Genomic DNA, 13,503 nt, shown 5'->3' with positions numbered 1-13,503 from the left:
AAAGTGATGAAGTACAGGTAGTCTTCGACTTACAACAGTTGACTTAGTGACTGTTCGAAGTTACAATGGCACTGAAAAAAGTGACCCCCAAACCACAGCCGAGCAAGACATCTGCCTGCCCGCCCGGCGGTGCTCTTCCTCCTGTCCGAGGTTTTCATTGTGAGCATTTCTGTTGAAGATTGGCAGTGGGGGTGGGGTGGGGTGTTTGGTTTTTTATTCCCTCCCCCCCTTTGCTGGGTGGTTTCAGGAGGTTTTGGTCACTTCACATGACCCTGGGACACTGTGACCATCCTAAATATGAATCGGTTGCCAAGCATCTGAATGTAAATCACAAGACCCTGGAGATGCTGGAACATTCCAGCTGATCGGCGCTTCTTCTAGGCTCAGCACACGTGCCGGGATCAGCACCGAGCTCCAGCTGGATCCTGGCACTGATCCTGGCGCTTCCGCTGAGCCCTGCAGCTCCAGCCGTCTCTCGCTCAGGCTTCTGCGGTGCTGCCACCTGTTCAGCTCATTCCCCTCCCCTGCTACCACTTTCGTAGCATGGTCACGTACCACCTGCCAGGTGCCAATGTACCACAGGTGGTATCTGTACCACTGGTTGAAAAGCCCTGCTCTAAAGAGCTTGCAGGTAATTTTCACTTTAGCTGTTTGTTTCCCAGGGTCCTTTGAGCTGGAGCCTTCCTGGAAATGTTGCTAATCAAATCAATTAGCCAATCAGTTTGGAAGTACCAGTGGTTGGACCTGAATGCCTTGTGATATTTAGGATTCAAGTAAAATCTTGGGGACACAGCAAGCTTTTTGGCGAATGCCTGAGGTTTAACTCTGCACTTTCTGTCAAGCAGGTGGATTGCCAAGATGCCTTGGAAACAGCTGCACGGGCGGAAGGTCTGCCTTTGGAGAGCTCCGCTGATTCTCACCTACGAGTGCTGGATGAAGAGCATCCCAAAGGGAAATACCACTATGGCCTCAATCTGATGAAACCCATCCGGACTACTTCCAAGTATGCCTTTCTTTAAGCGAGCTGTAAGAGGCAGCTGGTTTTTAACCGGGAATGTCTAGCTGAATGGAAGTCTGTGGGAAAACAACTGATTTTTTAAAAATTTCAAAATACAGGTAGTCCTCCGTTTACAACAATTCATTTAGTGACCGTTCAGACTTAACAACAGCACTGATGACCTATGACCATTCTTACACTTAATGACTGTTGCAGCATCCCCATGGACATGTGATCAAAATTCAGAGGCTTGGCAAGTGACTCGTATTGATGACGGTTGCAGTGTTCCGGGGTCATGTGATCCCCTTTTTGCGAATTCAATTAACAACTGTGTCACTAACTTAACAATTGCAGTGATTCACTTTACAGTTGTTGCAAGTAAGGTTGTAAAACAGGGCAAGATTCACTCGCTTAGCAAACGAAATGTTGGGCTCAAATGTGGTCGTAAGTCACGGACTACCTGTATAGTGTCATGGGCAAGGAATTAGAACAACTTCATGAGCAGGTCAAAGTAGTTTATTGTTGTTCTCCTATTTTACAAGAATCTTGCCTAATTGACTACATTCTCTTGGGAACAGACAAAGATCCCAAAGGTGCTTTCCCAAAACGCAACTAGACTTTCTTATTTTTTTTTCCTTGAAAATGTTTCACTTCTCATCCAAGAAGCTTCTTCAGTTCTTGGATGAGAAGCAAAATGTTCTCAAGGAAAAACCCCAAGAAAGTCCACTTGCCATTTGGAAACGCATCTTTGGGACAACCATCACCTGGATGATTGACAGTCTCCATAGACAGTGTCATGGTTCCGACAGATGAAATTCTTCAAAGAACTTTGAGGCATTGTTTACCTTAAAGAATCTTTATTTGAGTAGCATGGCATTGGCACTAACATAATCGAAGCCAAAAACTGAATTTCCCTCCCCTGAGCACATAGTAACAAAGCACAACTCCGTCCTCCAATTAACAGTCATAAATCACATTCTCCACTTGGTTTGAAATGCAGGCTTCCCCTCCAGTTCTCCAGCCCACCAATTCTTATCATCTCTTATTTCAATAACCTTGGTTCTCACACTAGGTTCAGCAGTGTTACATCTAGCTAAACTCTCATGCACGTTCCTCCCCCCAGGATCATCTAACTCTAACTAACTCTTAAGAGTAAAAGCATAAGAAGATAATGGTTGCATCTCCATCTGTTGTCAAAGCAAAACCATTCGATGTTAGCAGCATCGACAGACAGACAAAACTTTGTCTGGCCTGTGTCACTTCCTCCTACGGACTGACTCTTAGCTCCCCTCTCTATTTTAGCTGGAAATTCCACCACATATAGGCCAGGTTCAAATAATGTGCTGGGGATGGTATATGGACTAAACCACTACAACTTCTCTTAATAATAATATAATATATATAAAGTTGGAAGGGACCTTGGAGGTCATCTAGTCCAACCCCCTGCTCAGGGGGGTCGTACAGTCGTACATGTGAAAAAGCTCTGTATTGTGCCTACAAACAAAAATGATTGGATGCATATAAAGCACCAAGCAAAAATAAAATAAAATAAAGCAGCTGTATAAAACTGGTTCATACATCATGTTAAGCTATAGTCCTCAACTTACAGCCACAACTGAGCCCAAAATTTATGTTGCTAAGTGAGAAATTTGTTAAGGGAGTTTTGCCCCCTTTTACGACTTTTCTTGCCACGTTTGTTAAGTGAATCACTGCAGCTGTTAAATTAGCAACACGGTTGTTAAGTGAATCTGGTTTCCCCATTGACTTTGCTTGCCAGAAGGTTGCAAAAGGGGATCAAGTGACCCCAGGACACCGTGTCATAAATGTGAGTCATTTGTCAGGCATCCAAATGTAAATCACACGGCCATGGGGATGTGGCAATGGTTATAAGTGAAAAATCATCGTAAGTCACTTTTTTCAATGCTGTTGTAACTTCGAACAGCCGCTAAGTTGTAATTTGAGGACTACCTGTATTTCTTCCTGTGTGAAAGGATGTCACCTAATGGGTCAGGGTGCCCGTTGTGTATGTATTTGTGATGAGCCGTGGGGAAGATGGGCTGTGGCCCTGGAAGACCCCTTCCACGCTTTCGTGAATCAGACTAACTTGCTTTTGATGATTTCAACAGAAAAAGGAAGGATATTTCGATTCCCACCATGGATGAATGGCTACAAAAGTTGATGGAGTTAGCAGAGATGGCTAAATTGACTGTTTGGTTGTAAGTCGAGGATTATCTGTACATCAACCGTGGCCACTTTAAGATGTGTGGACTTCAACTCCCAGGATTCCCGAGCCAGCATGGCTGACTGGGAAATTCTGGGAGTTCGAAGACCACACATCTTAAAGTGGACATGGTTGAGGAGCATTGATATATAGTTCAGGGGTCTTCAAACTTGGCCCTTTTATGGCTTGTGGACTTCAACTCCCAGAATTCCTCAGCCAGGCACTCCTGGCTGAGGAATTCTGGGAGTTGAAGTCCACAAGCCATAAAAGGGCCAAGTTTGAAGACCCCTGATATAGTTTTAACTCAGACATCAGCTATGACAAAATGCACACTTCAGCCTTTAATGTTTTCTCTTTCTTCCTATTCCTTTAGGCATCGGCACCCAATTGACAATGCTGGTTTATTTTCCTACATGACATTTTCTTGGCTTTCTCCTTTGGCAAGATTAGCCTACAAGAAAGGAGAACTGCTGGCTCAAGATGTGTGGCCTTTGTCGACTCACGAGTCTTCCGAGGTTAACTGTAGAAGGTATGGAATTAACCTCATCCCCAAGGACCGCTCTATATTGGCTCAGAGACTTGCATACGGGAACTCCCATAATTAAATTCCATTTTTTCCCTTCATAAATCTGGGCAGATGACACGCAGGCTTCATTTTCCCCAGGATTTCAACACCGTTTCTACTTCTCTGCAGACCTGCATTCAAAACGTGGAGCTCCTGCCTAAATTTGCTGAGTCCAACCAGCATCTCCTGTTGCTTTCTTAATCCATCTTGCCATTTCTTAGGTTTAACATCCTCGGCATGTACATTCCTTAGCAAGGATTTGATCAACACTAACTGTATCTGTTCCTTCCTTCCTTCCATCCCAGGCACTCCCTCCAAAAATACTGGTGGTCCTCGACTTACAACAGTTTGTTTAGGGACTGTTTGAAGTTACAACGACACTGAAAAAAGTGACATATGGCCATTTTTCACAACTACGGCCATTGTAGCATCCCTAGGATCCAAATTCAGATATTTGGCAACTGATTCATAATTATGACGGTTGCAGTGTCCCGGGGTCATGTGGTTCCCTTTTGCGACCTTCTGACGAGCAAAGTCAATGGGGGAAGTCAGATTCACTTAAGAACCGTGTGACTAACAACTGGTGCAGTGATTCACTTAACAACTGTGGTGAAAAAGATCTAAAATAGAGCAAACTTCACTTAACAAATATCTCACTTAGCAACAGAATTTTTGGACTCAGTTGTTGTCATAAGTCAGGGACTACCTGTACCATTTTCTGCTGCTGCTTTTTTAAGTCTTTCTCCTGTAAGTCTCCCCCTCTCCTTAATTTTCCCTCTGGAACATAATTTTGATTTCTCCTTCTCTTTTTGCAACCCCAGCCAGGAACAGACTGCCAAGTTCCCTTACACCAGGGGTCTTCAAGCTTGTCCCTTTTGTGACTTGTGGACTTCAACTCCCAGAATTCCTCAGACAGGCACACTAGCCGAGGAATTCTGGGAGTTGAAGTCCACAAGTCATAAAAGGGCCAAGTTGGAAGACCCCTGCCTTACACCTTCAGTCTTGCCTTTTTGTTTGTAAACAGTCATTCCCTAAATTAGCCAACATCCTATCCCAAATGTTCCTTTCATACTAGCTAGCCAAAAAATCACCCTGTTCCCAGCAAAGGCTTTTTAAAATAAACTGATTTAAACCCTTGCTGCTTTATAACAAAGGTGACCATGAATTCATGTGTAGTTACAGCTAGAATTGTTTTTGCTTTTACAATGAGGCTTGTGTTTCTCTGTTGCGATCTGCCTCCCTTCTCTCTTCTCCCATATAGGTAGTCCTTGATTTACAGCCATTCATTTAATGACTGTTCAAAGTTAGAAGGCATTGAAAAAAGTGACATGACCACTTTTCACACTTAGACGACTAATGCAGTATCCCCATGCTCATGTGATCACAATTCAGATGTTTGGCAACTGGTTCATATTTATGACAGCTGCAGTGTCCCGGGGTCGTGTGATCCCTTTTTTTGTGACCTGACAAGCAAAGTCATTGGGGAAGCCAGATTCACTTAAGAACCGTGTGACTAACTTAACAACTGCAGTGATTCATTTAACGATTGTGGCAAGAAAGGTTGTAAAAACAGGGCAAAATTCACTTAGCACCTGTCTTGTTTAGCAACAGAAATGTGGGGCTCAATTGTGGTTGTAAGTCGAGGACTACCTATATAACCTGTCAGGGAAATGGTGCAACAGGTATCCAAATGCAGTCCAGAGACGCCAACATGAATATATATAAAATAAATATATTTTACATCAATCTATAAAGCAAAGAAGATAGTCAGGAACATCATGAGGTAAATCGCACAGGGCACGCAGAAGAAAAAAGGCGGGAAAAAAGGGAAACTCCCCCTCCACGCCCATAGCAACCAATCACAGCAGAGATTGCCTTAGGCAGGAGCCAGCACTCTTCAACCAATCAGCTATAACTGTGTGTTACGGCTCACTGCATAACCCCACTGTTCCAGCGACTAAATTTAAATATCTTAACCTTCCTTTCTTTCTTCCATCCTCCCTTCGTCTCTTTTCCCCTCCCTCCCTCCCTCCCCCCTCTCTCCCCTTCCCTCCCTCTGTCTCCCTCTCTCCCTCCCTCCATCTCCCTTTCTCACTTCCTCTTTCCCTTCCTCTCTCCCCTTCCCTCCCTCCCTCCCTCCCTCCCTCTCCCTTTCTCCCCTTTCCTCCCTCCCCCTCCCTCCCTCCCCCTCCCTCCCCTTCCCTCCCTCTCCCTCCCTCCTCTTCCTTCCCTCCCTCTCTCCCTCCCCCTCCCTGTCCCTCCCTTCCCCTCTTCTCTCTCTCTCCCCTTCCCTCCCTCCCTCCCTCCCTCCCTCTCCCTTTCTCCCCTTTCCTCCCTCCCCCTCCCTCCCTCCCCCTCCCTCCCCTTCCCTCCCTCTCCCTCCCTCCTCTTCCTTCCCTCCCTCTCTCCCTCCCCCTCCCTGTCCCTCCCTTCCCCTCTTCTCTCTCTCTCCCCTTCCCTCCCTCCTCTGTCCCTCCCTCTTCCCCTCCCTCCCTCTGTCTCCCCTTCCCTCCTTCCATTTCTCTCTCCGCTTCCCTCCCTCTCTCTCTCCCTCTCTCCCCTTCCCTTCCCTCCATCTCCCTCCCTCTCTCCTCATTCCCCCCTCTCCCCTTCCTTCCCTCCCTCTCTCCCTCCCCCTCCCTGTCCCTCCTTTCCCCTCTTCTCTCTCTCTCCCCTTCCCTCCCTCCTCTGTCCCTCCCTCTTCCCCTCCCTCCCTCTGTCTCCCCTTCCCTCCTTCCATTTCTCTCTCCGCTTCCCTCCCTCTCTCTCTCCCTCTCTCCCCTTCCCTCCATCTCCCTCCCTCTCTCCTCATTCCCCCCCTCTCCCCTTCCTTCCCTCCCTCTCTCCCTCCCCCTCCCTGTCCCTCCTTTCCCGTCTTCTCTCTCTCTCTCCCCTTCCCTCCCTCCTCTGTCCCTCCCTCTTCCCCTCCCTCCCTCTGTCTCCCCTTCCCTCCTTCCATTTCTCTCTCCGCTTCCCTCCCTCTCTCTTTCCCTCTCTCCCCTTCCCTTCCCTCCATCTCCCTCCCTCTCTCCTCATTCTCCCCTCTCCCCTTCCTTCCCTCCCTCTCTCCCTCCCCCTCCCTGTCCCTCCTTTCCCCTCTTCTCTCTCTCCCCTTCCCTCCCTCCTCTGTCCCTCCCTCTTCCCCTCCCTCCCTCTGTCTCCCCTTCCCTCCTTCCATTTCTCTCTCCGCTTCCCTCCTTCTCTCTCTCCCTCTCTCCCCTCCCCTTCCCTCCATCTCCCTCCCTCTCTCCTCATTCCCCCTCTCCCTCCCTCTCCCCTTCCTTCCCTCCCTCTCTCCCTCCCCCTCCCTGTCCCTCCTTTCCCCTCTCTTCTCCCTCTCTCTCCCCTTCCCTCCCTCCTCTGTCCCTCCCTCTTCCCCTCCCTCCCTCTGTCTCCCCTTCCCTCCTTCCATTTCTCTCTCCGCTTCCCTCCTTCTCTCTCTCCCTCTCTCCCCTCCCCTTCCCTCCATCTCCCTCCCTCTCTCCTCATTCCCCCTCTCCCTCCCTCTCCCCTTCCTACCCTCCCTCTCTCCCTCCCCCTCCCTGTCCCTCCTTTCCCCTCTCTTCTCCCTCTCTCTCCCCTTCCCTCCCTCCTCTGTCCCTCCCTCTTCCCCTCCCTCCCTCTGTCTCCCCTTCCCTCCTTCCATTTCTCTCTCCGCTTCCCTCCTTCTCTCTCTCCCTCTCTCCCCTCCCCTTCCCTCCATCTCCCTCCCTCTCTCCTCATTCCCCCTCTCCCTCCCTCTCCCCTTCCTACCCTCCCTCTCTCCCTCCCCCTCCCTGTCCCTCCTTTCCCCTCTCTTCTCCCTCTCTCTCCCCTTCCCTCCCTCCTCTGTCCCTCCCTCTTCTACCTGTTCTGCTTTTACCGTGCCCATCCTTACAAAGCAGTAACAAAAAATAAATAAATCTCCACAGCTGATGGACTGAATTAAAGCTAGGCGGCATGCTATGAATGTTATCCTGATGAGGTTGAAATCAAATAATTGTGTTTGAGCAGTAAAAAAACACCAACCTGATTCTTCATTTACTCAGTGCCTCCATAAGGGAAACTCATTGTTTCCACTAAAAGGCACTGAAGTATGAAGCTCATGTACATATATTAATATTAATCACCTTAGTCTTAGAGAAAATCCTTTTTTTTTAAAAAAAAAAAACAATAACGTTTGATTAAGAGATTTTTTTTAAAAAAATAAATAAATAAGAAAAATACTTATTTCCTGGCTTCTAGGTAGGTAGAAAGATTGCTTGGATGTGCTCTATGTGTTTTATGTTCTTCCAGATTGGAAAGACTTTGGCACCAAGAGTTACATGACTGTGGACCAGATGATGCCTCCCTTTGTAGAGTCGTGTGGAACTTCTGTCGCACTAGGCTCATCATTTCCATTATGTGTTTAATGGTCACACAACTTGCCGGCTTCAGTGGACCAGTAAGTACAATCCATCCTTTATCTTGCATCCAGACTGGCCTCTATCCCGCAGCCAGTACTAATGTCTTCAGGATACGTTGCGGAGAATCTTTTAGATGTTGTGATTAGTTAGAAACATGGCTTGCAGCTTGCAGAGAAGAAATAGGTCTTCCAGCTGCAGGAATCCTAAGACTTTCAAGCTTTGCTTTCTTTCCTTCCTTCCTTCCTTCCTTCCTTCCTTCTTTCCTTCCTTCCTTCCTTCCTTCCTCCCTCCCTCCCTCCCTCCCTCCCTCCCTCCCTCCCTCCCTCCCTTTCTCTTTTTCTTGCTTTTTGCGTACCTGTAAGTTTTATTGCTTGTGTTCAGTGGCTATAGCTGGAAAGGGGTGGGTAAGGAACTTTGCTGGGCTAAATCTACAGTTACCTATGAATAAAGTCCTAAGTTATTTGTTTGGCTCTCTCTTTCAAAGAAGCGGAAACTGAATGGTGGCGACACGTTACGTTTTAAGAGGAACCAGGCAGGGTTCATAGGAGTTTATAGAGCTAGCGTTGTTCAACTTGTGTGAAAACACAGTTGGGCAGGTACCAGTGGCATGGTTAGATTTGCTTCTAGCAGTGTTGGTTTGACGAGGAAAAGCGTGTAACCTAAGTCTTCATATTCACAGCATTTCCCCCACCCACCCCACCCCGCCTGTTTGTCGCACCTGCTGTGCCAAATTTATTCTTTTTGACATCTTGACTAAAATCTATTCTCTACAAATTTCCCTTGAGGAGTAGGAGCAGTGTTATTGCTTTGTAGTACACATTTCAGTGTGGTGATAAAACGGGAAGGTTCAATGCTCTGGGTAAGTACAGCTGAGGTTAATGTTGAAACAGTTTTTGTCTTCTGTCTCCTAAAAAAAAAAACAAAAAAACCCCCAACCCGACCCTATCCCATCCTTAAATCTGAAAAAAGTTTGCTTGCATTTCTTATTAAGAAGGAAATAAATCGTGTTTCCCGGTCTTTGTTACTGTTGTTGTAATGGGAATGAAAGCTCTCGCGAGCTGTTTTCGCTGGATATGCTTTTGATAAGAATGAGGTTTTAACCCAATCAGTTCCCCCAAGAAGAGCTTCTGTCATTGTTTCACTACAGAGCCCGTGGATGCTCCTAACGCCTAGCAGAGGGTGAGCAGGCAACGGAGTGGTTATCTTTCTTTTGCACAGTTTCGACCCACCTGAAATACAGGACAAAGAAGGAAGAAGGAGCAGGCAGTCTGCCCTGAATTGGGATATACGCGGTTATTTGTATGCGTCCTCCCATTGTCCAGGAATTTTATATAACTTGAAAGACCGCGCTCGGATTAATTCGGAGTACGAAGGGAATTGCTTATCTTTACCCTTTACCCCTCTACAGAAATTTCTGTGGGTTGGTTTGGTCTGCATTTTGATCCAAGCGTATATTTTCATGGGGGAAAAAAAAAGAACTCTGACTCCCCCCCCCCCCCTTTGCATTGCTAAGTAAAAGTGAATTTTGGGGTTTTATTTATTTTGGTATATTTTTTTTACAAACGTACCATTCACATCTTCAGGTCCAGAAACCTAGAGCTCTAGCAGGAAGTAGCTGACTGGGCTGGTTGAAATTCTTGGGGTTAGTAATGCCTAAAAAAAAAACCCCCCCAAAGTGCTGTTGTTCCTAAGCTCCTTGGGTATCCAGACTTGCAAAAAAGGAGTAGCATCGGGAAATTCTGGTCTGCTCTCTGGTTTAGTTCCCACAACCTACCGAGACATCTTAGATTCTTTTAACAGCCTGAGAGTCATTTTTATTTTTTATTTTTGGGGAAAAGAAAAAAAAAAAGCAGAGCCCTGTACATTTGCTGCTGAACGGGCCGAGCAGAAAACCACCTTTTTCAAACCTTGCTTTGGTTTCCATGGAGGACGTGGAGTTTCTCACTGGAAAGCATCGTGCAAAGGGTCCTCCTTTGCAGAGGGCATTGTGGAATTGGGGAGGCGGGGCGGAGGTGGGAAGGGGCCGGGCCGGTGGGGAGAGCCGTTTGAAGGTAAGCCTCCCACGTTCTTCCACGTTCATTCCAGCCACGGCTTGTTTTTCCGGCTCTAAAAGGCTGGAGGTGAATCGGGAGAGTTTCCTCTGTAGTGGAGCCAATGACAGAAGCTGTTCTTTAGAATTTCCAGGATGGCTGTATTCTGCGATCAGAATGAGACAGTCAAGCTGGGCAGAATCCAAAACGCCAAGATGGAAGGTAAGGTGACGTTTATTTGTGGGAATGTTTACGACAGCCAGGGCAGCTTAGGGCAGCTACTATACCATGCGTGGTTTTTCAGGAATTAGTTTCAGGAATTAGTTTTCAGGGGCAATGTCCTACGCTTCTGCTAGTTTGGGGTTTATGTTTTTAAATGGAAACCATATGCTGGTTGTTCCCGTCATGATTTTAACCAAAGCAGTATTGTTGTTTTTTTTAAGATTGCATATGTTGTTTGTTTTTCCCTTTTAATCTTTCTGCCGTTGCTTTCTTTACATCTATAACAACAACAAAAAAACAAACAAACCCGAACAATCCTAAGCCACCTTTCTTGTTGTTCTTTCCTGGAAAGCTCTTACTTTCTAGTTACTATGGTAGAAGAGAATTCCTGCTAATGTTGCAAAAATATTATCCCTATTTCTTCCTGTATCAAGTTGGTTTGTGAGAAAGGGTTGGCAGCCCTTGTAAAGCGTGTGGGGTCGTAGGTTATGAAAGTAGAGCACCGAAGGGTTATTCACGCTGCCAGTGACTTAATTTCAGTGGATGGATCGGATCCCGGACCAGAAGTTAACAATCTTGTTGCTGAATAGTGTCAACCAGCCAATATTATAGCCAGTGGTGTCTCGGATGGAGAGAAAGTAAAGTCAAGCAATGGAGGAACAAGCTGGCATAGTGTAACCTCGTAATCTGAGCTCCTGTACTGTGGTCAGAGATTTGCTTGAGGTTCTCTCTTTCTCTGTCTCTCTTTTTTTTTTTTTTGCTCGTTTTGTCCGTTTTTGGACCCCTTTGGGCACATGGTGGATGTCCAGCTGTTGACATGTGCACATGAAAACTCGGGAGGAATCCTACCGCCGAGCGAATTCAGAATCTGCCATCTTGGGACTTGCTCGTGGTCCTTCTTCACTTTTTAACTTGATCCTGAGCCTCTGCTCCTCTCTTGAGAAGGCCGGGTTTGCACCCGTTGTTGCCCAGAACATTGATTTGCAAAGCCAGTTGTAGCCGTGGGGACTTCCTATAGACTCTGGAAATTCACCCCGAGCATCGCCAGCCTTTTGCATTTTTGTGGTGGGCAATCCCTTTGCCTTTGATTAAAGAACCTTAAGCTCCAGAATGTGTAGATGTCCTTGGTTGTTGGAAACGCCCCGCGCAAAAAATCGTCCGTCTAGCCAAGCTGTATTTAAACCAAAAGGGGGAAACACATCTGGCCACGGAGATCATTAGCCACCAATGTTTCTCTCCTCTCTGGACTTTTATGAACAAATACTCGTCCTGCTTTCTTCCCTGTAATATTTAATTTTTTTTGTGTCTTTGCAAAAATGTGAGCTCGATTTTGTGTTGGACGCTCGAGTTGGATTCAGGCCTTCTGTAACCTTTTCTTGTGCATGCTGATTGTACGTTCTTCCACGGTACCTTTCTTTTCTTTCATACAGTGTTTGTGACATTTTACTGCTCACTTTTCATAAGATGCTACTGGTTTTTTTTTTTAAACCAATAAAAAGCTTCCTGCTTCCCATTTATTAGTACTTAATATTTGCTCATGAATCTGAGTTGTAATAGACTGCACTGTCCTTTTGGCCAATGCACGCGAATGGGGGATTTGTGGCTTGGAGAGCTGTTTTTCTCTTTTTGCAGGTGGTGTTTTGAAATTGTGATTCCTGAGGTAAAATTGTTTTTGTCTTTAAAAGGAGGGAGGCTGGGACGGGGGATGAGGGTTGAGGGCTGGTGTTTGTTTTTTTTTAAAAAAAAAATGGTATCGGCTGATTTGATTTTTTTTTTCTTTTCCTGCTTGTCCTTTTCTTTACTTTTAAACTGCTGATGTTTAATTTTCAGGAATGTTTTGCAAAATGTCCTTCTCACACTCTTCCCCAGTTCAACTGTAGGTACATTTGTTCCTTTTTCTCAAATAAGCACGTTTGAAAGAAAGAATAAAAAAGGTCTTATGGTTTGTAATATGCTCAGTTTTTGCATAAAGTACACATTATTGTAAAATGGACAGCAATGATGACTTGTTTCAGCTAACTCTCAGGTTTATGTTAAGTTAGACAATGTATGAAGGAGCAGCAAACGGGGTGGCATAAGGAATTGGACGATTTCAAATTATTCCGCATTGCCTGATATGTTTGATTCCCTTTTGGAGATTCAGCAATAACTGCAATAACTGCAGTTCTTACCTCTCGGAAGTCTTTCGATTAATGATAAAAACTCCTACCTGAAAGTCAAACAGCTCCTCTTTTCTAACTTAACATAAAAAAAAAAACCTGAATGGTTCCTCTGACACGCTAGGATGTTCATGCAGTGCTGCCTTTCTCCCTGTAGGCGTTTATGGTGAAACATCTCCTTGAATACACTCAGCAAACGGAACCCAACCTACAATACAGCCTGTTGTTAATTTTTGGCCTCTTAATAACGGAAATAGTGCGTTCCTGGTCTTTGGCGCTAACATGGGCTTTGAACTATCGTACTGGGGTCAGGCTGCGTGGAGCTATCCTTACAATGGCTTTCAAGAAAATACTCAGACTGAAAAATATCAAGGAGAAATCTTTGGGCGAGGTAAGTTGAGATGGTGGTAGGTGTAGAAGGACAGCCTGAAGTGGAAGGTGGGGTTAAACATGTCATCGGTTTGGAATCCTTGTGTTGCTGTAAGGACTTTTCAACCAGTGGTACGGGTACCACCTGTGGTATATTGGCACCTGGCAGGTGGTACACGACAATGGGGGAGGGGAATGAGGAGAACCAGTGGCAGCATAGCACAAGCCTGAGGGAGAGATGGCTGGAGCTGCAGGGCTGTCAGGGCTCAGCGAAAGCGCCAGCATCAGTGCTTCTTCGGGGCTGTCAGGGCTTAGCGGAAGTGCCAGGATAGAGCACCAGGCTCCAGCTGGAGCTCGGCGCTGATCCTGGTGCTTCTGAGCCTAAAGAAGCGCCGATCAGCTGGGATGTTGCAGCATCTCCAGGGTCTTGTGATTTACATTCAGATGCTTGGCAACTGATTCATATTTAAATCTGCAACCATCCAGCAGATGAGGGGAATAAAAACCAACCCCCCCCCCGCTGCCAATCCTCAAAGTGCTTGGGGGGCACTTTTT

At 46.2% G+C, this 13,503-nt stretch overlaps 1 protein-coding gene across 7 annotated transcripts in view; it reads left to right on the top strand.

Moving 5' to 3' along the window:
- The window catches only part of ABCC5 (ATP binding cassette subfamily C member 5), an 81,580-nt gene that overhangs the window by 17,883 nt on the left and 50,194 nt on the right, over window positions 1–13,503 (top strand). For 3 of the 7 annotated variants that reach the window (XM_083363871.1, XM_083363867.1, XM_083363868.1), the window contains 4 exons: window positions 843–1,003; window positions 3,592–3,747; window positions 8,059–8,206; window positions 12,737–12,970. In XM_083363871.1, the coding sequence (XP_083219997.1) occupies window positions 843–1,003; window positions 3,592–3,747; window positions 8,059–8,206; window positions 12,737–12,970 (699 nt within the window). Of the gene's footprint in view, window positions 1–842; window positions 1,004–3,591; window positions 3,748–8,058; window positions 8,207–10,198; window positions 12,081–12,250; window positions 12,297–12,736; window positions 12,971–13,503 lie in introns of those variants that run through there. The other 4 variants (XM_083363869.1, XM_083363870.1, XM_083363873.1 and 1 more) reach the window with 3 other exon arrangements.

The sequence above is a fragment of the Vipera ursinii genome (assembly GCF_947247035.1).
Source record: "Vipera ursinii genome assembly, chromosome: 5".
In the NCBI taxonomy this organism is placed as follows: Eukaryota; Metazoa; Chordata; class Lepidosauria; order Squamata; family Viperidae; genus Vipera; species Vipera ursinii.
This window is presented reverse-complemented; position numbering and strand designations above follow the sequence as displayed.